The sequence below is a fragment of the Nomascus leucogenys genome, chromosome 3 (assembly GCF_006542625.1).
Source record: "Nomascus leucogenys isolate Asia chromosome 3, Asia_NLE_v1, whole genome shotgun sequence".
NCBI lineage: Eukaryota > Metazoa > Chordata > Mammalia > Primates > Hylobatidae > Nomascus > Nomascus leucogenys.
Genome location: NC_044383.1, coordinates 1,308,602 through 1,333,561, shown reverse-complemented (window position 1 = coordinate 1,333,561; position 24,960 = coordinate 1,308,602). Strand labels below are relative to the sequence as shown.

General features: G+C 52.4%; 1 protein-coding gene across 2 annotated transcripts in view; it reads right to left on the bottom strand.

Moving 5' to 3' along the window:
- Positions 1–10,406, bottom strand: part of STK32C (serine/threonine kinase 32C) — a 101,902-nt gene extending 91,496 nt beyond the window's left edge. Inside the window, exon 1 of one of the 2 annotated variants that reach the window (XM_003275476.4) lies at positions 10,005–10,406. In XM_003275476.4, the coding sequence (XP_003275524.1) occupies positions 10,005–10,266 (262 nt within the window). In that variant the 5' untranslated portion in view covers positions 10,267–10,406. The remainder of the gene's footprint in view (positions 1–10,004) is intronic. The other variant, XM_030805072.1, reaches the window with a different exon arrangement.
- Between the last annotated feature and the right edge of the window lie 14,554 nt (positions 10,407–24,960).

The following is a 24,960-nucleotide window of genomic DNA, read 5'->3' as shown; positions in this document are numbered from 1 at the left end:
CGGCTTAGGCCCCTTCCTTCCTGCGCCTCTGACTGCTGTGGCTCTGGGGAAGGGGCACCAGGACCCAATGACACAGGACTCCCCTCCTGCTGGGCTCCCACCCCACACCCTCTGCAGGACACGCCCCGGCCCCTCCTCCGTGGCCATCCCCAGCATGTCCAGGGCAGCCAGTCCTCGCTGCCACCCCACCCATGCCTCCGCTCCCACTGCTGGCAGACCCCAAAGATCCACCGAAGGGCCTGCTGTGGCTGTGCCTGGTTAGCCCACCCCGGGTTTTCCAACTGCCGCCTACAGTTCCCAGCCCCACCAGGGGACACGCCAGCCCCAGTACTAGTTGGGCCACGTGCTCTGGGGCTGGGGTCCCAGGGTCCAATGCTTTCTTCAGAACAGATTTTTTTCCTCCCCTTTTCCTTTGTATCTTTCTTCCTATTTCATCTTTTTCCCTCTTTCAGTCATGTGCTAACTTTACAGATTATCTTTTCTGCCTTTGGCGATAAAACATCACTTCAGACACACAAGATGATTGATGTTTACAAGAAAAAGGAAAAAGGATTGAGGGCAAAATAAAGACAGACCCCGGCACAGTCACAGGTGCGTCCTCCAGGGGCAGTGCAGGAAGCCCTGAGCCAGAGCTCCAAGACTCCCCGGCGAAGCCCCCATCATCAGGGGCCCAGCCCGCGGCCAGCAGCAGGTGCACACCCGCCTGGCCTCTGGGGCTTTATTTTCCAAACTCAGGAAGATGCTGACTCCACTCCAACTTCCTGTTTGTTTGTTCTCAAGTACAAACAGCCTTCCCTCCAAGCTCTTTCAGTTGCAAAGCTCAGAAGATGCTTTGTGTCTCCTGGGGTCTTGGTGCTCTGTGGCAGTGACCTGGGTACACTGGCTGGTGCTTGGCCATTTGGCTAAACTGGGGTTAGAGGTGGCCGAGAGAGAACTCGTGTGATGCCGGCAGGTGGCAGGCAGCAGCACCACTCCCTGAAGGTCACGCTTCCAACTCGTCCCTGTTCTCCCGGCCCCATGTCCAGCTCTTCCAAACAGCCCTGCCGACCCGCAGCGGCCCTAGCCCACCCCCAGATGCGGAGACTTCGCCCTGTGTGGTCCCTCCCCTGAATCTGAGCTGGGCCTGTGACTGGCTCCAACCAGCAGAAGGCAGTCAAAGTGACACGGTGCCAGCCCAGGCCTAGGCCTCAAGAAGGCCCGGCATCTTCTACTCTGCGTCTGTGAGCGCCCTGGGGCCTCTCAGGAATTCCTGCCGCCGCAGTGTGGGGCCCAGTGGGGAGAAGAAGCGAGACTCTGAGGACGGCTGTGGTGGTGTGAGACACGTCCACAGGTCCCATGGCAGCCCCTTCCGATGCAGGGTCCAGCTCCCCTCCCCTGAGGATGAGCTGGACTTGGTGACTTGCTCCTAACAGAACATGCTGGAAGGAGCCTGTGGGTCAGATCCTCGCTGTGGCTTCACGCTCCTGCTCAGCTCACTGGGGAGGGAGGGAGTGGAGCACCATGTGTGGGGTCACTGTGGGGGAGTTGAGCGCCGTGTGTGGGGTCACTGTAGGGGAGTTGAGTATCGTGTGTGGGGTCACTGGGGAGTTGAGCACAGTGTGTGGGGTCACTGGGGAATTGAGCTCCAGTCCCAGTCAAACCTTCAGGTGACAGCAGCCCCAGCTGCCATCTTCACCGCAGCCTCATGAGAGACACCAAGAGGATGCACAGGCTGAGCCACTCCTGAGTCACCGACTCAGAAACGACAAGACGGAGCTCACTGTGGGCCACTAGGCCATGAGGAAATTCGTTAGGCAGCATGGATAGCTAATCTACCAGCAGAACTGAGACCCCAGGACAAGACCCAGCAGCATGGACAGCTGATCCACCAGCCAACAGCAGACTGAGACCCCAGGACAAGACCTAGCAGCACAGACAGCTAATCCACCAACCAACAGCGAACTGAGTCCCCAGGACAAGACCTAGCAGCACAGACAGCTAATCCATCAGCAGAACTGAGACCCCAGGACCAGACCCAGCAGCACAGACAGCTAATCCATCAGCAGAACTGAGACCCCAGGACCAGACCCAGCAGCACAGACAGCTAATCCATCAGCAGAACTGAGACCCCAGGACCAGACCCAGCAGCACGGACAGCTGATCCACCAGCCAACAGTGGACTGAGACCCCGGGACAAGACCCCTGGGGAAGTTTCCACCAGCCCGCAGCTCTCTGAGCCGTTCTGGCCGAGGTGCCACATACATGGATGAGGGAGCCACGGTGAACATTCTGGTCCCAAAGACATCATGCAGGGCAGAGAGACCCATCCCCGCTAGGCCCTGTCCGAATTCCTAGCCCACAGCATCGTGAGAAACCACAAGGAAGCTGATAAGTCACTAGTGTGGGGTAGCTTACTAGCAGCAATAGAAAACTGGAACATTGTGCCCCTGGGCACAAACAGGACCCGGTTTGAGAAACGCGGTGCCAGGACCCTGAGCCCTGTTACTGGGCACAAGAGCCGCCAGGAACAGCTTTCCCACAGTGAACAGAGGCTCTGAGGTCAGACCTCACAAAGTGACTGAGGACGGGACCTAGGGCGCTCGCACAGGGAGAGGCAGAGGTGCATGGAGAAGGCGGCACCAAAACCCCCGCGGACTCCTGCTCACATCCCAGCATCATGGGCAAAACAAGACAAATGTCATCCTTGCCAAGGCCCCAGAACGCGCGCAACGCCCGTGCTAGACTTCTGCAGACATTCCAAACACAGAGGCGCCTCTCTCCTGCTCTATCACACTTTCTGCCTTCTGCGTTCGGAGGACGGAGAGTCATGATGTGAACTCAAAAGAGGAGAAACCTTTGCAAAGTCAACTTTCTAAATCACTGTGAGAAATGGAATGTGCTCGGTTCCTATTTTTAATAAATTGGGGGCGACACTGACTCCCACCCACGCCATCTCCTTGGCTTCAGAACTTAAATAACATCGAGATGGGTTTCCACAGGATCGGCAGGGCCGGAGCCCAAGAGGAAGCATGGCAGAGACCATGGGGGCTCCCTCCTCACAGGTGGAGAAGTCGGGTGAGATGAGGCTGGACGGAATCTTGGGAGGACAAAGCCAGGCCAGGGCAAGCACCTCCGTGTGCACTCCTGCCCAGCCATGCTGATCTCTGCAGCAGCCTTGATTTTTAAAACAACAGATTTCAAATCAATGAGGAAACTGTTTTCTGATGGAGCAGGCGTACCATACCAATAACAATAATTGTATTGCTTAAAGCTTTCCCCAAACTGTCTCAAGTTCTGATCTTCATCATCAATCAGCAGGTTGGTCGCCTGTATATTGGGAGAGGGGAGGGGCCTGGTGTTTGCCCACGCCCAGGGCAGGCAGGAGACATGCAAAGAAGCGCTCCAGGCACAGAGATGCCACCCCGGGTGGCCACTCACCCCCACTGACAGCCAGAGCCGAACAAGGCGGCATCCCACTCACGGAGGTGGCTGAGAAGACCAAGGTCTCGCCACGTGCCCGAGTATTAGTCAGCAGCAGCAGGAGAAATGGTGGTTCACAGAGCTTTATTTTTATCTCCAGTTATACACAGACAGCAGAGGGAGGGAGGTTCAGAGAAACACACAGCTCAACGGAGCTTTTTAGATGAGGAGGAAAATCTGGCTGGGAAGGGAAATGACACCAAGTAGAAGGCCTGGTCGTCCACTAACGTGAGCCCCGATTCAGCTCTGAGCTTCCCAACACCAAGTAGAAGGCCTGGTCCTCCACTAATGTGAACCCAGATTCAGCTCTGAGCTTCCTAACCAGGAAGAGACAGGGTCAGGGCCACAGCGCACAGGCCCTTACTTGATGTAAGAGCCGAGGGGCTCAAGAGGAAGTCTGGGAAGCTGCTCTGAGTGGTCCTACAGGGCCTGGCCTGGAACCCGGGTTCCTCCCTAGAAGGGTCCTGCCTGACACAGCTGGGAGCACCCATTAGGTGTGGGGGTCCCCAGGGAAGACAAGTCCCCGCAGTGGGCTTGGGGACACAGGATGCTCCGCCCAAAAGCACGGGGCCACACTCCCCAGGAACCCGCCAGTGGACACACCAGACTACCCTGCCTCAGATTCGGGTCAGAAGAGAGATGCCGCATCCCAGCCTGAAGGAAACAGTGAGGGCTGCTGGGCTGGGTGAAAACGCAAGATGTGAACCAGGAGCTGCACGTCAGCCACGTGTGGAGAAGCCTGGGCCTTCGAGAGGCCTGAGAGGAACAGAAGGAGGAAAAGCAAATTAAAAGAGAGTCCACACCACGAGATGCCCTCTGATAACTGGCAACCCCGTGGTACAGAGGGTTAGAGATCCCTCCTCCAGGCCCATCGGGAGCCCAGGCCAAGGGACCAGTGCCCCATGGGTTTCCTGCCCTCACTCACCATGATGCGCCGGCTGTATACTCACTAAGCTCTCGCACTCAAAGTCTGTCCGTGGGCCAGCAGCGCCGGCACCGCCTGGGGGCGGCTGGAAATGTGGGCTCCTGGCCCCACCCCAGGCCGGCTGGATCAGCGGCATTTTCACAAGCCCTGGGTGACTGGGGGTCCAGGACAGGCAGGGAAGCTACTCTGAGCGGTCCCAGCTCCGTGTGGAAGAAGCACTTGTCTGCGACTTTGCCTCCCTCAGATCACCTTGGAGTCTCTCTGGACTTCACCCGCAGAGAATCAATCCCTCAACAAAATCACCTCCAATGCATCCTTGTATTACTTCTCCACTGGAAAGCTGGGTGGTTCAAGTTCTAAAAGAAAAGCCGGCTTATTTTTAGCCTTGTAAAATGCACAACCAGATGGATAGACACGCAGAGCTGACATTTGTTACATAAAAACTATGACAGTAGGTCCCGAGTCCATTCTAGAGCAGCCTCACAGCTGGGAAGGAGAAGAGGCATCAAGCTGCACAGCTGCCCCAAGGGCCCCCAGGACACCCAGTGCTGGGCCCAGAATCGGGGAAGCCTTCGAAGCAAACACGTGAGGGGGTGCCCGGCAGGAAGCCAGGACCACAGCCCTCCTCCCCAGTCCACACCCCAGACCAGGGGCCTCTGCAGCCACCAGGCTTCTGACCACCAAGCCCCTGCACTGTGGGGACGGGTGTCTGGGCCACACAGAGAGCCACCACCCCACCCCCAACCCCCTGCCTCACAGGGTCAGGAGGCAAGGAAAGGGCACCCTCCAAAATGCGAGTCCACACGTGACTGGAAAGTCTTCCCACACTGGGGCTAGGCCGACGCTCTGGAAGGACAACCTGTCCACACCAGCCGTGCGGGAGGAGCTGTCCCCAGCCCTCAGCAGCCCCCGGGCCCAGGACCTTCTCTCTTCCCTGCTCCGTGAGCTCCGGCAACATCATAAGGAAAGAGTGAGGCAAAACCATCGCAGGGCCACTAGAGTCACTCCAAGGCAACATGACAGACCACCCAGAAAGCCAACAAAATGAACTTCAAAGCTATAGATTAACGAGAATTTAGCAAAGTGAAGTCATGTGCAAGAGGCGGCGAAGTCTCAGCCACACACAAGGTGAATCTTGTAACAGCGGAGCGTTCCTTCACACCAGCAGCAAACGTCACACTCAGTCCAACAGCAACAAGCAACCAGCCCCACAGGCCAGGAGCAGCAAGGGCGCAGCCTGCCTGGGGCTCTGCGGTGAGTGACTGCACGGGAGGCCTCAGATCTCTACACGGGGAAACACCCTAACTGCACTCATCCTGGGAAAGAGGAGAATAATGCAAGGAGGAGAGAGCTTTCTCACTCTCCGTCAAGGGATACTCCCTACGGGCTGCAATTTCCAACACAAAAAGTGAAACCACAGAAGCACTAGAAGAAAGTACAGATGCAGGTTTATGAATTAATTATTATTAACTGTGCTGGGAAGGACTTCTGTCACATAACAGCAAGGCCGGACGCAGCCACAAAGGCAGATGATGAATCTGACCACACACTAATTAAACACATCCGTAGAGAAAAAGCCAAGTAGCAACATTAAAAGATAAATGAGGAACGTGGGAAGGAAGCTGCTGAAGGCTCAGCCTGTCTACCAGGAAGGGCGAGAGGAACCTGCGGCTACCATCCCACAGGACACAGGACACAGGACACACGCTGCTAACAAGCACAGGCAGGCAATTCAAAAAGTGTGGAAACACATGAAATGTGTTTAGAGCTGAATGCTCTAAACATTTAAGGTAAAAAGATGATTAACCTCATTGGTAATCAAAGAAACTCAAAGCATGAGTGCCATCTTTTAATCGCTTAGACTGGCAAAGAATAGAAACAGTGCTGATACCCAAAGCCGGAGAGGATTCAGGGGAAAAGGCGATCAAACCCTCCGGCTCCTGGAGCAAGTGAAAACGGGTTTTCCCTCCCCGCCGGCTCCGCTGGCAGCAGCTGGTCTGGTTCTCTCCCCTGCAGGTGCCTCCTGCCTCCCTGTCTTGTCAGTCTCCCTGCTTCCCCTCTGCCCGGTCACCCCACGACAGCAGGGCCCACAAACAATGCTCACGGAAGGGCCAAGTGAGCGGCCACACCGAGTGTTAAGGTATTTCACATGGACCCCTTTGCCTCAGCAATGTCGTTCCTAAAAATGTACCCTAGGGAAACAATGCCAAGTGCACAAAGACAAATCTGCAACGATGTTTAACACATCGTTTATGATATTTATAAAACAGAAACCCCTCACTGTCCTGTGACAGGAAACTAAGTAAGCAGAGAATGTCACAGCTGCTCAGAGGAGCACTGCAGAGTCGGGATTCTCAGCCTTAACTGCTGGTAAAACTTAAGAGGGGCTTAAAAAAAAAAAGCCTGAGCCCCTGAGCCCCACCCCCAACCCACCAAACCCCCCCAGTTCACCCGCAGTTCATGGGTGTGGGGCTTCAGCATTTGCATTTTTTAAGAGTGCCCAGTGCATGACTCTAGTATACAGCCTGGGGCTGCGAACTGTTGTAAATTCAGCCAACAAAAGATGCCTCAGTTCTATAAGAGGCTGGCGACATATTGCTGAATCAACAAGCACGTTAGGGCAAATTGGCGTGCAGAGCAGGATCCCACTTCTGCTAACAAAGAGAGAGTGTTTCTCCACGGCTGTACCTGGGACTGTATTTCCAGAAAAAGGCTGGGAGGTGACACCGTGATCTCAATGCCGAAGTTACAGATATCGTGGCATAAAGTATAGAATGCTTTTAAATGCATACATTTTAATGCTTTCATAATTAGGAAAAAACAAAGGTGTTTCTAATTTTAAGAGATGACTTGAGGAGTCTGGTGGCCCCTGCTCCTGCCTCACTGCCTGTAAGGGCCTGTCCACTCCAGCCTTCCCCAGACGAAGACAAACCCCCTCATTGAGGAGCTACTTCCTGCTGGTGGGCTAATGCCACGTCAGGGTGGAGACACAATGCTGTGACCCCCGGAGACGGGCGAGCGCTCCCCAGGTTGCAGAGCTGCTCAGCGGGAAGGTGTCAGAGCCTCCTCTCAGGTTCACTTGGTATCACCAGGACACCAAGACAGAGAGGAATGAAGAGGCTCGCCCAACGCCACGCAGCTCTGGTGCAGAGCAGCAGCAGAAATACTCCCTAACCAAGTTCAACCCCAAAAATGAATTTTTCACCGAAGTCAGAGAAGGGATAGAACGGGAGGATGTGAGGGGCTGAGGGGAAGGAAAACTGGAGACCCTCAATTCTGGCATGACAAAGATGTGCAGAGAATTCTGTACATGCACCAAATTATCTGCCAAATTAGAAAAATGGTTCTGGAGTCCACAAGGATTAAAAGGAACAGAGGACGTTTACAATCTTATATGTCACAACTATGCCTATCAGTTGAAATTTACCTGGCACTTTGTTAAACAGCACTCTTAATTTCTTTTTTCCTTTTCTCTGCATAATAATTTGATATATTAATTGGGTGCTTTAATCTAAAAAATTCATCAGAAGGTCTCGCATTGCCATAGCAACCGTGCAGATTCAGTAACCTCGAGACACCAACACAGCACCAGGGCCTCCTTAAGCCAGTGCTGCCATGGGGCCACGAAAGTACCAGGGAAATGGCTGCGCCAACCTGAAAGGGGTGAGACTCAGGCGCCAAAGTCCCTTCCTAAAAGCCTCCCCTTTCTCCTTCCAAACTGAATCCCTTCCACCAACACGAGTCCCCGGCGTTCACACTCAGAGGTGCACAACATTCTTCTGCAAACACTGTGCTATGACTCCCAAGTTGTCTGTGCCCTGACAGTGACAGGAAGAAAAGGAGGGAAGCGGTCACCGCCCAGAGATGTCCTCTGCTATTCGGGCCAGGGCCTAGTCTTGCCCTCCTGATTGCACCACACGAAGCCCAGCTAAGTCCCGGCGGGTGTTCACTTTGAGGATGCGGCTGCCAAGCCATAAGGAGCCAGCAGCGTCCGTGGCACACCGTCAGCCGAATCTCCGCCGTCCTACTACAGGCAAATACGGTGATGCTGGGGGTGTGAAATAATTCCCGTCAGACCGTGAGCGCCACAGACAGACTCTGTGCTTGCTCTTTTTGCCTTTCTAGTGATCCTTGAATTCCGTGACATAACACAATGTGAACACGCAGGAAAGTCTACCTTACAAAGCTGAAGGCAGCCCAGTGCCACACCATTGTCTCCATTCCCACCCCCGGAGAGCACGGTGCTGAGACCCAGAAGAGCAGCCAGCTCTTGGCTGACACCAGCAAGTGCTGAACCAGATGTGTTTCTCAGAGGCTCTCTCATCCTGCAGCCAGAAACTAGAGGCAAATCTGCCTCCTGATCAGCTCCTAGTTCACTCTGGGCTTTCTTTACTTTGAATATTTATGTTAAAAACAAAAACATTTATCAAACATTCACCATCGTGAGTTCTGCTGTCCCGAAGTTCAGGACACAGTGATGGGCCACCCTGGAGCGTGTGGGGCCTGGTGTGGCTGGGCCTTCAGCCCTCCTTCTGGGCAACACATCATGAATCCCCAGTGCTGTCTCTGGGAGGAACGCCGGTGCACGGCCCCACACTCACCAACGCTGGCCTGAGGTCGTATTATTGTAATTTCCAGTAATGCTTAAATTATTTATCGCAAGTAAATAGCCTGGCTCCTAAGGGCTGTGCTCTAAAATTTTAAAGGGTCCATCATACCTGCAGGCTGTCTACAAACGAAAAATGCACATTTCAAGTATTTTCAGAAAATGTCAAAAAACATGAAATGTGTCATCAATGTACCATTTTAAATGATTTGCATGTTATCTGTAGAAAAGAGCTACATGTTTGCATGTGACTGTATTACAGTGCCCACAGGCAGACGCGGCACCACACCTCCCCGCAGGTGCTAAGTCGGGGGTCCCCGGGGCCCCCTGGCACCCCAGGAGGTGTCCCTGCAGGCCTGTCCCATGTCACCTCAACTGCCTTATCTGCTTTCTACGGCGCCCACGGCTGCACGGTCACTCAGGAGACACCAGTCCCCGGGGTTGGCGGCTTTATCTGCAGGACTCAACAGCGCACTCGTTCCTGGCAGGGCAGGTCTTTGCACAACGGCCTGGCCCTGCCTCCAGCGCACATGGGTGAGCAGAGAATGGACACGGCGCGGTCACCAAGGAGACTGAGCCTCTGAGCGACCGGGCCCCGCCACCTGTGGGGCAGCAGCCTCACTCGCACTCGGACAGCACAGGTGAGCGCCTAACTGCAAAGTACAAACGAGCCCGCACGTGGGCCCGAGCGGATCAAGGAAAGCGGAAAGCAGGGCTGCCGCGGGCGGTAGGCAGAGGCGCGCGCAAGCCCGGAGCCGCCACAGCCTGGGGGACCCTCGCCCCGAGGGCCCGGGCCCAGCCTGCTCCTCCTGCGGCGCCGCCACTGGAAACGGAGGACGCGGGCGAGCGCCCAGGACCCGCGTGGGGCCGCAGCCGCCCGGCGCGAGCTTCTCCGGAAGCCGGGGCGCCCCGGGAAGCCGTCCCACCGGGGGAACCCCTGCGGGAAAAAGCCGCCCCGCCGCGCCCGCCCCTATAAGCGCGCGGCCCCCACGCCGTCCCCGTGCCCGCACTCACCGTCCTCCTTGTCGTCAAACACCGGCCTCCGCGCGGTGGCCGCCGACATGGACGAGCCCATCCTCTTCTTCCACTTGCTCCACTGAAACAGGGGGCGCGGCTGCGCGCGGACATCGCCCGAGTCCCGGGCCCGGGGCTGGCCAGCAGCGGGCGGCGGCAGGGCCGAGGGCGCGTCGGAGCCGGCGGGGCGCGCGCGGCCGGGGGGCGGCGAGCCCGGGGGCGCCGCGGCGCTGCTGCCCCTGCGCTCGGCGCCACTCCTCATCGCCGGGTCTGGGTGCGCGCCGCAGCCGGAGCTCGGGGCATGGCCGGCCCGCAGGGCCGGGAGCGGCGGCGGTGGCGGGAGCGCTCAGGGCCGGCAGCGCCCGCCGTGCGCTCTCCTGGGCGGTGGAACCCGCCCCGTAGACTGCGAGCGCTGGGGGCGGGGCAGGGGCGGGGCTTATGGAAGGGGCGGGGGCGGGGCCGAACGCCGGGGCGTGGCAGGTGCGGAGCTTCGGGAAGGGTAGAGGCGGGGCCGAGCCGGGGGCGGGGCAGGGGCGGGGCTAGTGCCTGGAGTGTCGCTAGGGACTGGGGTGGCCGCCACCAGTCTAGGGATGGGGGCTGTGGTTCGCCGGGACACGGGGACCACGGCTCAGACTAGACAGCGGGTACGAGAGCGAGGGAGGCAGGGAGCGTCCCCACGGGTATCCTGGGGCCCCGGAGGTCGGCGTCCCTGGCACGGGGACGGCTGTGCCCGGCACGGCGGCGGGACCTTCTCGCCGTCTCCGCGGGCTTCCCTCCCCCTGCCTTCTTCGTGAAAACAGCCGACGCGCGGGCTTCCGCCGTCCAGTGCGGGGAGTCCTAAACTCCAGCCTTCTGCTTTGCGCAGGGTGAGGCCGGGCTGCAGGCCCGAGCTGCGGGCGGCGGGAATCCGCCGGGTAGGGCCCGGCTCATGGTCAGGAGGCTGCAGGCTGAGCCCAAGCGCTGCGCCAGAGGGTGGGGCGGGGCAGGGCGGGCCTGGCTGCGAGCGCGCACACGCGGGCGCCTGGGGTGGGCGTTAAGCCCTGAGCACGTGCGCCCGCGCTCTCGGGCACCCCCGTGCCATCCTCGCGACCCCTGTCCGGCCTGAGACCGCGTGTCCGAGTCACCCACGGTCCTCTTGTCCAGATGCGACAGGGGCCTCGGCACTCGGCGTATTTCGGAGGCCTGGGGCGCGGCTTAACCTCCGCACGGAAAGTGCTGGGCGCATTTGAGTTCCCTGGAGAAGGCGCGGGTCTGCATGGAGCCTCGCCGCCTGCCCCTGGCGCTTGTCACTGAAGAATCGGTTTTTGCTACCGGGCTGTTTGACTTTAGGAAGCCTTTACCTCCTTAGGTTCTGCCCTGTAGCCAGGCCACAAAGACGGGGTCTCTTCCTCCCCGGTGAAATCCTGGATGGGATCTCCTGCTGCCTGCCCGGAGGATGAGCGGATCCCCAACCTGGCTCCAAGGCCGGTGTCTCCCGCCACCGTCCCTCCCACCGCGCACAACTGTCTACCCTGTCATTCAGCCACCGTGAGCCCTGCCTCCCCATGGCCTTTGACATTCAGTGTGGCCGCCCGCCCTAACCGCCTGATGCATGAAATGTGAGCACGGGAAGTCTGTGTGGCTTCTGGGCCAACAGGAGCCCTCATCCCTTGGGGACTACAAGGAATGGAACCATGCCCATCCGCCTGGACATGCACCCACCTGGACATGCACCCGCTTAGGACACATGGCATGCATTTCACTACTGAGATTTAGAGGGTATTTTTATGGCAGCATAACCTAGGTTACCTGACCAACCAGCCACCGCAGCTCTCCCTGCCTGGCCAGCACAAACGCATCGGTCTCTAACTTCCAGTGCACAGAGCCGAGTTCCCAGCCCCTGCAGCCGCGAAGCTCTGTTCTCTGCTCTCCCTCAAAGTTGCCATTCTCCAGCAGGCACGCAGAAGGCAGTGGGTTCAGCACCTGCCTCAGAGGAAGCCCTCGGTGCCCATCCCAGCAGGAGTGGTGAAGGAGCGTTTGGAAGGGGAGGCACCAAGGCAGGGCACTGCCTGGAACCCTGCGCACCCGGTGCACACATCAGACTCCCCAGGGCTCCTCCAAAAACGCACAGCCTCTGAACGTACATCATCGCCTCTCCTCCTCTCCCTCTGACCCCTAAAAGTGGCAGAAAAGGAATAAAGGTATAACGTCCCCACCACCACCTAAGAGGGAACGGGAGAAGGGAAAACAGGTTAATGGACTTCAGACAGCGGGTAGAAAGGTAACTCTGAAGATTGGAGAGGATGAGGACCTGCAGGTAACCAGGACCCCAAAAGGCGGGAGAATGTGAATACAGCCAAAGCCCAGGACGCCTCCCCAGCCTGGGCAGTTGCGGATGGACAGTCCTCTGGACTGAGGGTCCAAAGGGGCTCTTGACCCAGGGATACCAAGTCCTGCAGAAGAGTGCAGGGGGGCAGAGGGGTTCATGGGGACATCTGCACACTTAACTAGGAGACCCTCCAACCCCACCCTTGCTGTGAGCCTCAAACACCAAGCCAGGCACCTGCCCCTCAGTCAGGAAACAGGAAGGATCTGTAGGGAAACAGCAGCTCCCAAAAGAATGCTGGGTCCTAAGATTTGGCCAGTGCAAATCAGCCCTGCAGGGGCCTGTGGGCTCAGGGCACAACTCTTGTACTGTCCAGGTGACCCCCTGCCCAGCCATGGCTCAGGGTCCAGGCAGGCACAAGACTGAGCATTAAGAGGTGCACAGTGCAGGCATGAGACAGGAGAGGTCAGGAGCTGCTCTCCCCAAGAGGATGCCAACCCCTGGTGCCTCATGGGAGGTAGCTCTGAAGTTCTAGGGGGACGCAGGGAGGGACTGAGGCTGGGACAGAGCCAGCTGTGGATGGGAAGGGGCAGTGAGGCCAGTAGAGAATTCCTGAGTTCCCCTGTGTGCCCATGCTGCCCGGGAACGTCAACTTCATTAGGGCAGCGATGGTGTCTGCCCCTTCCAATGACAGGAGACCAAGTAACAACGTGACAGATAAATGCATTCAGTGCACTGACGTCTAGCATGCAGGAGCACACAGGACGGCACATGGCTGGGCAGCACGTGCATGATCGTGGGACCACTTTAGTTTGGGTGGTCCAGCACGAGCCTCTGAGCAGGTGGCCTTGATGCTGAGGCCAGAGCATGAACAAGTAGCCCAAGGGAGGCCAGGTGTCAAGGTTCCAGCAGCAGGAGCTGGCCCTAAGGTAGAAACGGGCTTGTGCGGGAGGACAGGAGGGTCCATGCTGCAGGAGGACACTGCCCCTAAAGTAGAAACAGGCGGCGGGCGGTGGCTCACGCTGTATCCAGCACTGGGAGAGGCGGGCGGACGAGGTAGGAGATCCAGACCAGGTGCCTGTCTTATTGGGGGGGGGGGGGCCTGTGTCCAGCTATTGGGAGCTGAGGCAGGGATGGGTGAACCGGGAGGGGAGCTTGCAGTGAGCCGAGATCGCGCCACTGCCTCCAGCCTGGGCGACAGAGCGAGATCGTCTCAAAAAAAAAAAAAAAAAAAAAAAAAAAAGAAACAGGCTCGTGCGGGAGGACAGCAAGTGTGTGGCCGCGGCATGTGCTGAAGGGCTGGGGGTGGTTTGGGGGACAAGGTGCAGTCCCTGACACCAGGCTTCATGTGCATTTGTCCATAATTCATCCATAAAGCCACACCTCCTGAGGGACATGCCTTGGACATGGGTCCTCCATTGCCACATAATTGGCATACAGCTTGGTCACACCGAGATGTGTGCTTCATCTTCTGTCATCATTCTGAAATTAACCCATGTGCTCTGCCCACGCCTTTGTTAAGAGTCCTTTTATTAAATCTCCTCAGATCACACAATTCGCGTGTGCTGTTTCCTGCTGGAAAACACATCTCAGAACTGACCCCCAAAACAGGAAATGGGCTCCCATGGGACCCCGATGCTGGTGTCCACCTATGCAGAGAATCCACGGACAACCTCCCTCCTGGGAAATGGAAAACAGATGGTTCCGGCCGTGGCACCCTCAGATTCAGCCCTGGCGGGGCCTGAGACTGAGGATTCCTGGAAGGCCAGGGCCTTGGAGCCCACCTGCGGGGACACTTGGTTGCTATGGTGACAGTATTGATTCTAAAGGTCATGTGGCCACCTGGTGACTCAGGAAGGAGCACAGCGACAGAGAACATGCAGGACCGGCTGCAGCTGCTAGGAAGGAGCCCTCGCCCCTACTGCAGTGTGCCGCGGCCGAGCACGAGTTCACCACTCAGCTCTGCTTAAGGACCCACCACGCCAGCCCCTGCCGCCACCATCACCACGTCGCCTTTTCATCTCTCTGCTCCGCCCTTTTCTTCCTCTATAAGGACACTTGTCATTGGACTTAGGGCCCACCCTACTCCAGGATGATATCATCTTGAGATCCTTAACTTAGTTACATCTGCAAAGATCCTCTTTCCAGATAAGGTCAATTCACAGGGCCGGCGCGGACATGTCCTTTGGTAGCAAAGGGCCACCATTTAACCCACCACATCCATGGGCAGCATGGATTCACCACACCCTACAGCCCCAAAGTCCCAACCATTACAGCAGCAACTCTTAAGTCCAAAATCCCAGCTCAAGATTTTTTTTGAGACAGAGTCTCACTGTGTTGCCCAGACTGGAATGCAGTGGTGCTATCATGACTCACTGCAGCCTCAACCTCCCAGGCTCAAGCGATCCTCCCATCTCAGGCTCCTGAGTAGCTGGGACTATAGACCCATGACCCCACCCCTGGCTGATTTTTTTGTGCTTTTGGTAGAGACAAGGATTTTGCATTGTGGCCTAGGCTAATCTCAAACTCTTGGGCTCAAGCAATCCACCCCACTCAGCCTCCTAAAGTGTTGGGATTACAGGTGTGAGCCACTGCACCCAGCCTCTCATCTAAATATTTTCAGCTCGAAAGTCTCCAAGACTCATTGTCTAAATCAGGCATGGGTGAGACCCCGGTTCAATCCATTCTGGGCAAAATTCCTCTTTATTTGTGTAACCCTAAAACTGGAAAATATGCTTCCAAGGTACAGTGATGAGATAGGCATAGGATATACATTCCCATTTCAAAAGGAAGAAATAAGGAGGAATAAATAGAGTCATCAGTCCCGAGTAAGTTCAAATCCAGCAGGGCAAGTTCCATGAGGCTTCAAGGCCTGGCAGGAATTCTTGGTGGCTCAATGCTGCACTATGTAAACTAAAATTAAAGCCATGAGCCCTCAACCGATGGGACAGACCCGCTCTTGGCCAAGGAAACCCCAGAAAAACCTTAAAACTGAGTTCCAGGCCAGATGCAGTGGCTCACGCCTATAGTCCCAACACTTTGGGAGGCCGAGGTGGGCAGCTCACTTGAGGTCAGGAGTTCGAGACCAGCCTGGCCAACATGGCAAAACTCCACCTCTACTAAAAATACAAAACTTAGCCAGGCGTGGTGGCACATGCCTGTAATCCCAGCTACTCAGGAAGCTGAGGCATGAGAATCACTCGAACCTGAGAGGTGGAGATTCCCGTGAGCCAAGATCACGCCACTGCACTCCAGCCTGGGCGACAGAGCAAGACTCTGTCTCAAAAAAATAAAATAAAATAAAAATAAAAAACCTGAGTTCCTGGCTATGATGGTGGGAAGGGAGGTCAGACAGGTCTCCTGATACCCCCTCCCTTTTACGGTTTAGACACAACAACCAACCAGCATTAATGTTAAGCTAGAGACCATAAGACAAACAGAATGGCTCTTTGTGGCAATAAGATACCAAATTATAAACAGGACCTAATGCCATGCCGAGTGACGGTTAAGTCACACACTCTACCCTTACAGCAGCTAACAAGCACTGGCCTTGAGATGAGCAACATTAAACACTGTGGCTGTTTACCATCCACACAGAGGCAGCCTCTAAGGCTAAAAAGGACCCTGCCACACGGGCCACACGACAGACATTTGCCAAGCACCTGCTCCATGCTAGGCACTGCAGCAGACACTGCTGACATAGCGAATGGTCAGATGGAGCGTGCACCCCTCTCAGCGAGGGAGACGGGCACCTAGTGGATAGCAGGCAAAGAGGGGATGCACCGAGGGCTGTGAGAGCGGGAGTGGACGCCAGTCCCGACGGAGCATGAGGGACACCCCCTTCGAGGCAGCCCTGATCAACATGGAGAAACCCCATCTCTACTAAAAATACAAAATTAGCCGGGCGTGGTGGCACGTCTGTAATCCCAGCTACTTGGGAGGCTGAGACAGGAGAATCGTTTGAACCCAAGAGGCGGAAGTTGCGGTGAGCCGAGATTGTGCCATTGCATTCCAGCCTGGGCAACAAGAGCGAAATTCCATCTCAAAAAAAAAAAAAAAAAAAGAGTAAGTTCATGTCCTTTGCAGGGACATGGATGAAGCTGGAAACCATCATTCTCAGCAAACTAACACAGGAACAGAAAACCAAACACCGCGTGTTCTCATTCATAAGTGGAAGCTGAACAATGAGAACACATGGACACAGGGAGGGGAACATCACACACTAAGGCCTGCCGGGGGGTTGGGGGCTAGGGGAGGGACAACATTAGGACAAACACCTAATGCATGTGGGGCTTAAAACCTAGATGATGGGTTGATAGGTGCAGTGAACCAGCATGGCACGTGTATACCTGTGTACCAAACCTGCGCGTTCTACACATGTACCCCAGAACTTAAAGTAAAATAAATAGATAGCACAAAAAAAGAATACCTAACAATCCCAAATGTGTATGCACCTAATAAGAAGACTTCAAACTATATAAAGCAAAACTTGACAACCAGAGAGAAAAATAGACAAACCCCCAGTCATAGTAGCAGAGTTTAACACTTCCATCTCAGGAATTGATAGAACAGGTACACACATACACAATTACTAAGGATATAGAAGTTTGAGCAACACTCTTAAGCAAGTTGACCTGATTGACATGTATAGAACACAATAACCAATAACTGATATTACACATTATTTTCAAGTGTGCAAGAAATATTAAACAGGATAAGTCATATGCTGAAACAAAATGAAAATTTTCAATAAATCTCAAAGGATTGAAATAATATATAATGTGTTGTCTGAACACAATGAAATTAAGCATCAATTATAAAAGAGAGTCCAACATTTGGAAATTAAACAATAATCCATTATCAAATAATGAATCACAGGGAAATAAAAAAATATTTAAATGGAATTATTATAAAAACCAAACTAATAAAATGTATGAGATGCAGCTAGTTTTAAATGCCTGTATGAGAAAAATAAGAGATGTTAAAAATCAATTTTCTAAGTTCTGTCTTAAGAAGCTAAAAAAAAATTCCACAATGTATACATATTCTGAAACATCTTGTTGCATGCCATAAGTATACATCATTTTTATTTGTCAATTAAAAAGAAAATAAATTGTAAAAAATAAATTTAAAAAATAAATTACATACGTTAAAAATCACTACTATAAGCCAATGTAGCAGAGATGGGAAGTTATGTTCATGGGAGACGAGAGTAAAGATGAGCTATAAAAAGTTAAAAAAATGAGGCCAGGCACGGTGAGTCATGCTTGTCACCCGAGCACATTGGGAGGCTGAGGTGGGAGGATTGCTTGAGCCTGGAAGTCTAAGACCAGCCTAGGCAACATAGTGAGACGCAATCTCTACGAAAAATAAGGATAAAAAAATTAGCCAGGCGTGGTGGCATGCACCTGTAGTCCCTGCTACTCGGGAGGCTGAGGCGGGAGGATCCCTTGAGACTGGGAGGTTGAGGCTACAGTGAACCATGATCGTACCACTGCACTCCAGCTTGGGCAACAGAGTGAGATCCTGTCTAAAAGATCAGGAAAATCAGCAAAGCAAACCAGTGATCCTTTAAAAAGTCATTAAAATGTATAAAGCCCTAGGATTACAGAATAAGGAGAAAGAGGAATTAGAATATTAGAAATGAAGAAGGGGCTATCGCTACAGAGTCTAAAGATACTTAAAAGAGGCCAAGTGCAGTGGCTCACGCCTGTAATCCCAGCAATTTGGGAGGCAAAGGCTGGTGGATCACGAGGTCAAGAGACTGAGACCATCCTGGCCAACATGATGAAACCCCGTCTCTAAAACCACAAAAATTAGGAGCATCACTTGAACCTAGGCTGAGAGGCAGAGGTTGCAGTGAGCCGAGAACGCACCACTGCACTCCAGCCTGGCAACAGAGTGAGACTCCGTCTCAAAAAAAAATAAATAAATAAAAAATAAAAAGATACTTAAAAGATTAAGAAAGGCATGTTGTGAAAATTTTGTACCAGTACACTATATTTGTAACTCAAATAAAATGGAGAAACTATTTGAAAAATATAATCTATAAGAGAAACTGAATTTGTAATTTAAAACTCCTTCCCAAAGAAAACTGAAGGTACTGGGACAATTGAAAATTTATATGAGAACGATAAACCTAGACCCTTACATAAATAACTCAAACTGAATCAGAGGCCTAAATGTAGGCGCTAACACCATAAAATTTCTAGAAGAAAACACAGGGGAAAATCTCTATGACCTCTAGTTAGGCCAAGAGTTATTACATGTGACACCAAAAGCATGAAACAGGCATAAAATTCATTCATTGGTCTTCACCAAAGTTAAAAACTCTGGCACTCAAAAATACACAGTTAAGAAAACAGACAAGGGGAAAGATTGGAAATCATATTTCTGGTGTAGGACTTGTACCCAGAACATACAGGACTCTTGGCCGGGCAGATCACTTGAGCTCAGGAGTTCAAGACCAGCCTGGCAACATAGTGATATCTCTACAAAAATGTTAAAAAAATTCGCATGGTGTGGTGGCATGTGCCTGTAGTTTGGGAGGCTGAGGTTAGAGGATCGCCTGAGCCCAGGAGGTCAAGGCTACAGTGAGTCAGGATTGCACCACTGCACTCCAGTTTGGATGACAGAGTGAGACACTGTCTAAAAAAATAAAAATGAGGCCAAGGCAGGCAGATCACAAGGTCAAGAGATCAAGATCATCCTGGCCAACATGGTAAAACCCCATCTCTGCTGAAAATACAAAAATTAGCTGGGCGTGGTGGTGTGTGCCTGTAATCCCAGCTACTCAGGAGGCTGAGGCAGGAGAATCGCTTGAACCCGGGAGGCAAAGGTTGCAGTGAGCCGAGATCACACCAAGGCACTCCAGCCTGCGAGACTCTGTCTCAAAAAAAAAAAAAAAAAAAAAAAAAAAAGAGGCTAGGCGCGGTGGCTCCCAGCACTTTGGGAGTCCAAGGCGGGTGGATCACAAGGTCAGAAGTTCGAGACCAGCCTGGTCAATATGGTGAAACCCGGTCTCTACTTAAAATACAAAAATTAGCCAGGTGTGGTGGCTGGCGCCTATAGTTCCAGCTACTTGGGAGGCTGAGGCAGGAGAATTACTTGAACCTGGGAGACGGAGGTTGCAGTGAGCCGAGATCGCGCCACTGCACTCTAGCCTGGGCAACAGAGCGAGGCCTTGTCTCAAAAAAAAAAAAAAGAAAAAACGTTTCACCAAATAAGACATACAAATGGCTACATGGCTAATACACATGTAAAATGTGATAAACATTATGAGTCACTGGGCAAATAAAATTTTTTAAATTGCTTTTAGTTTATTTTTTCTTCTTCCTGCCCACTGTTGCTACCTCTGAAGAAGCAAATAAAAATTTAAACCTCCATGAGATACAACTACACACTTATTAGGATTGCCATAACTTAAAAAAAAACAGACAATACCAAGGGTTGGATGTGGCAGAACTGGAGTTCACATTTTGTTAAAGTGATGCAGCTACTTTGTTTTTTGTTTTGTTTGCTTTGTTTTGTTTTGAGATGGAGTTTCTCTCTTGTCGCCCAGGCTGGAGTGCAGTGGCGTGATCTTGGCTCACTGCAACCTCCGCATCCTGGGTTAAAGCAATTCTCCTGCCTCAGCCTCCCAAGTAGCTGGGATTACAGGTGCTCGTCATCACACTCAGCTAATTTTTGTATTTTTAGTAGAGATGGGGTTTCACCATGTTGGCCAGGCTGGTCTCGAAATCCTGACTTCAGGTGATCTGCCCACCTCGGCCTCCCAAAGTGCTGGGATTACAGGCATGAGCCACCACGCCCAGTCATGATACAGCTACATTGGAAAACAGTTCATTTATTTTAAATTTAAGCGTAATCTTACCATATGACCCAGTAATTTCACTACCAGGAATCTAGCCAAGAAAAATAAAATATATGCCTTAAAGATAGGTGTATGAATATTCATAGCAGCATGATTTCATAGCCCCAAACTGTAGATAGTCCAAATGTCTATCATCTGGTGAACAGATAAACAAATAGTATGTCCATACAATAGAATATTATTCAGCAATAAAAAGGAATGAAATACTGATGCCTTCTACTACACGGATGGACCTCAAAATCATTATTCTACATAAAACCAGATGAAAAGATGACATACTGTCTGACTCCATTTACCTAAAATGTGCACCCCATTGTCCAGGCAAATGTGTAGTCAGTGCTTCCCTAGGGCTGGGGTGAGAGCAGAATAGACTGCAGACAGCTGTGGGAATGCAGGGGCTGAGGTACTCATCCTAAAGTGGGAGTGTGGGGATGGTATAAATGTACTGTAAATTGAATAAAAATTGTGGTATTGTCTTCACAATGGCTTGTGGCCAAGGGTTTTTTTTTCCCTTCCTTCTGTCATCTCTATTGAGGCATAATTTACATAATATAAAACTCATCTATTGCACCTTAGATGGATTTTTTTTTTTTTTTTTTTGAGATGGAGTCTCACACTCTCGCCCAGGCTGGAGTATAATGGCGCGATCTCGGCTCACTGCAACCTCTGCCTCCCAGGTTCAAGCGATTCTCCTGCCTCAGCAGTAGCTGGGATTACAGGTGCCTGCCACCACACCCGGCTAATTTTTTGTATTTTTAGTAGAGATAGGGTTTCACTATGTTGGCCAGGCTGGCCTCGAACTCCTGAACTCAAGCCATCCACCCGTCTCGGCCTCCCAAAGTGCTGGGATTATAGGCGTGAGCGACCGTGCCCGGCCCTTAGATGGAATTTTTAAAGAGGTTACAGACCAGAGGGTGAGTGAAGTGGCTCTGTTTACAGGAAGAAGGCACATGTTGGCCTGGGACTAGTTTGGGGACCCTCTGGGGAGTTGGCCTTGGGTCATCTTAGACACTGTCCCAGCAGGCTATGTGGAGGGTGACGTGACTCCAGTTGGCTAGTCTCAACATAATTTTACATAAACGACCCCAAAATTAGTAGCATGAATGCCAAGCATTTACCTCTCACTCTGCAGGTGGGCTGGGATTGGCTGGGCTTGGCTGGGCTTGGTCAGTCTTGGCTCTGGGTCACAGATGCAGCTCGCATCTATTTTATGGGTGTCTCATTCTTCTGGGACAAGCAGGTCACCATGTGCCTCCCATGAACATGCAAAGGTGCGAGACGGTAGCTGTGGGAGGACATCCAGGGCCTACCTCACTGGCATCCCCTCAACATCCCTTTGACCAGTCAGGCCTCACCGTGTTCCATCCCACTCTCTGCTCCCTCCCACCTGACACCCCATTGGCCAAACAAACCACACGGCAAGCCAGTCCCAGGATGGTGAGGTGCACTGCACCCACCCCAAGGCCATGGCAGGGTATGGAGATGTCATTTATTGTAAGATGGACAGATAAGCTGGACCAATAATTTACAGATTCCAGCAGAGGGTGAGGACAGCCAGATGCGCCAGGACTGTAGGAAATCACAATGGTGGCAATGACTTGGCCTTCCTGGGGACAGGGAGCCCTATTTTCAAATATAGTCACGTTCTCAGGAGCCGGGGGTTAGAACATCAAGTCTGCCGTTGACCTCACACAAGCCAGGCTCCTCCAGGCCCTCTGCTCCACCAGGCCTCAACATGGCCCATGAAGGATTGAACGAACGCCAGCATCATTTGTAAGAACTCCAGGCTGCATCCCGAGGGTGACCTAGCCCCCCAAATGCCTGCCTGAGAAACCTTAAGCTGCCCAAAGGATCTCTTGTTAGCTCCAGCAACCCCTGAGAATAGGGCCCTATGCCCCAGCCTCTGCGGGGTGGGCCTCACTTCCATAACGGTAGTCAACAAACCTATTATAGACAGGTCTCCTGTGGACCCACCCCCTTCCCACTCTCAGTTTTCACTTCCCCAGCTCTCCTGAGCCCCAGCGGACCCCCACCCCTCACTGTCCCTTTAAAACCTGCAGTCACCGCTGTGCAGATTCAAGCTGAGTCAGGTCACGCTGCACTCTTACCCGTTGCAACAGTTATGACTAATCACAGTCTGCCCTCACCACTCCGGCAATGGGCTGTGTTCATCTTTAATCAGCATGAAAGTGGAGGACACGCTCAGCCACAGCACCCACCCTACACACCCCCCACCATCCCCTGCCTGCCCCCTCCCCAGCCTGGATGGTGGGACGTTCCTGGATTTTTTTCTTGTTTTAGAATTTTACCATTCACACATGCAAAGTGCCATCCAGTTTTTCTTGGCTTTATAAACCTCATAAAAATGTGCCATACTGTATGAGGTCTCCCGTAACTTATTTTTTTTCTGGAAATAGCTGTTTCTAAGACTTTTTCTCATTGTTGCGAGCACCTATTGTTCATTCATTTTGAGGCTGTAAGATGCTTCCTTGTCTGGCTTCACTGTGATGTATTTGTGCTTTCTCTTGTCCTGGCCTTTCCAGCGCTTTTGCTTAAATGCACAATCCCGCAGGGCACATTTTGGCACCTGTGTCCTGGTGCACACCTCCGTCTGCTTCTCTACTGAAGAGTCCAAAGGGGGAATTGTGGGGCTGTTGCACTTGAGAACTCAACCCTGCACAGGAGTCCCCAGATGCTCCCAAGATATTGACGAACACCCTCTCGCAGCAACGGGTTCTGTGGGCTTCACCAGCTCACCAACACAAGGCAGCTGCTTTGCTGGTGCCAGCTGAGTGTAAGACTCACTCATCTGAAATACAATCTTGGACCAAATTGCATTTCTCTGACAGCTAATAAAGTGAAGCATCTTTTATATTTTTATTGGCCATTTATTTTATTGGCCATCCTCTACTGTGAGCTATTGGTTTATATCATTTTACCTATTACTATAAACGTATCTCTATCTTTTCCCTATTGAATCATAGGAATGCTGCATACTATCTTTATCGGATTATAGAGTCTGGATACTAATCTTCATTGGATATAAGAATCGCCAATATCTTCTCTCAGTTTTTGGCTGACCTAGTTTTCTTTATGGTATCTTTCTGATGGAGTATTTCTAGTATAGTGAATTTACCAATATTTATTTTTATGGTGTTTTTATATCTTGTTGAAGAAATCCTTTCTTAGCCTAAGAACAAAGGAAAATTCACTGACATTTTCTCCTAAGGATGTTTCTAAACTCTTGCCTTGGTGCACAGCATACCTGTGGGAAACTACACAGGTAATGGGCATGCATCTCAACCAAATTTCACAAAGGGAACACGCCAGTGTAACTGCCAGCACAGGACGTAAAATGTTGCCAGCATCTGAGAAGCCCTGGAATTACTAAGCCCTTCCCAGGACCATACCACCCAGCAGGGGGAGGAGGCACCCTGATCTGGAAAGCCCTCCTGCCTGACACCCATTTGGGGTCATCTGCAGCGGCCACTCTGTTCTTCCTCCAGTGTCCTGGGGTGGAGGTCATGGTTCTCTGCTCTCTCCACAAACATGTGCATGTCTCAGCCCCATTCTCTCTGGCCCAGGGACCGGTTTGGTTCGTGCATCCCTCTCCTGAACACATTTGATCACTTACTCAATCCCAGAGTGTTCTTACGAAACCAAAAAGAACAGACACCTGGTTCTGTGTCTGTGAAATGCAGCCCCCCTAAAACGCAAAGCCCAGGGCAGGAGGACGTCTCTTCCCTGGTCTAAGTGCTGCCCTGAGTCGAACTCACCACCCTTTCGTTCTGTGTACTATGATTATTTCCTTTCCTACTGCTTGTCTTTACTGAAATAATGACGTTTTCAGTTGCTTAGTTTTTGTTGAACCTCTTGGGAATTCTTCCTACCCCTTACAATAGGCTTACCGTGTAATTTTCCACCAAATCAATTTCTCCTTGCACAATGCATGCTGGGTCCAAAACCTGGCTCAAGTCTGGAAATGGGCCAGGAATCATGATTGTTACTGAGGCGCTTGCCCTTGGCTTCCTGGTCACCCACCCTTGGTATCTCTTAACTGTATGGACTGAATAGTGCCATCACTGGCTGGCTTAAGACTCCATCCCTAGCGTTCTCACTGGCCTAGGCCAACACTAATGTTCACAGACTGTTGCCCACCCTGGCACCTCATCAATGTATTTCCTCCAATAAAGACAGTTCCTTTCCAAGAGATGTGCTGATCTAATTGTGGTAGACGGAATAATGGCCCTCACAGACATCTATGTCTGAATCCCCAAAACCTGTGTATATGTTAGGTACATGAATTCAAGTTAAAGAATTTAAGATAGAAGGTGGGGTGCATGGGGATTGGAGGCTCACAGGCCATGAAATTGGCTTGGGATGGGGTGATGGATGGAGCTAAACCATTTTGCACCCAAGTCTCAAGGCCAGTGTCTTGGTCCATTTTCTGTTGCTATAAAGAATACCTGAGACTGGGTTATGATTTATGCAGGAAAGATGTTTACCTGACTCATAGTTTTGAAGGCTGGGAAGCCCAAGAGCACGGCAACAGCTTCTGGTGGTGCTTTTGTCCTGTGTCATGACACAGAAGGGAAGTGGAAGGGGGAGTGGGACAAAACATCAGGGGTGGCCTCATGTTATAATAACCCAACCTTGTGGCAATTAATGCTGTCTGGACAGAGCGGGAACCCAATCACTCCCTCAAGAATTAGCCCAGTCCCTAAAGAGCAGCATTAATCTCTTAATGGCCTAACCACACCTTAAAGACCCCACCTCCC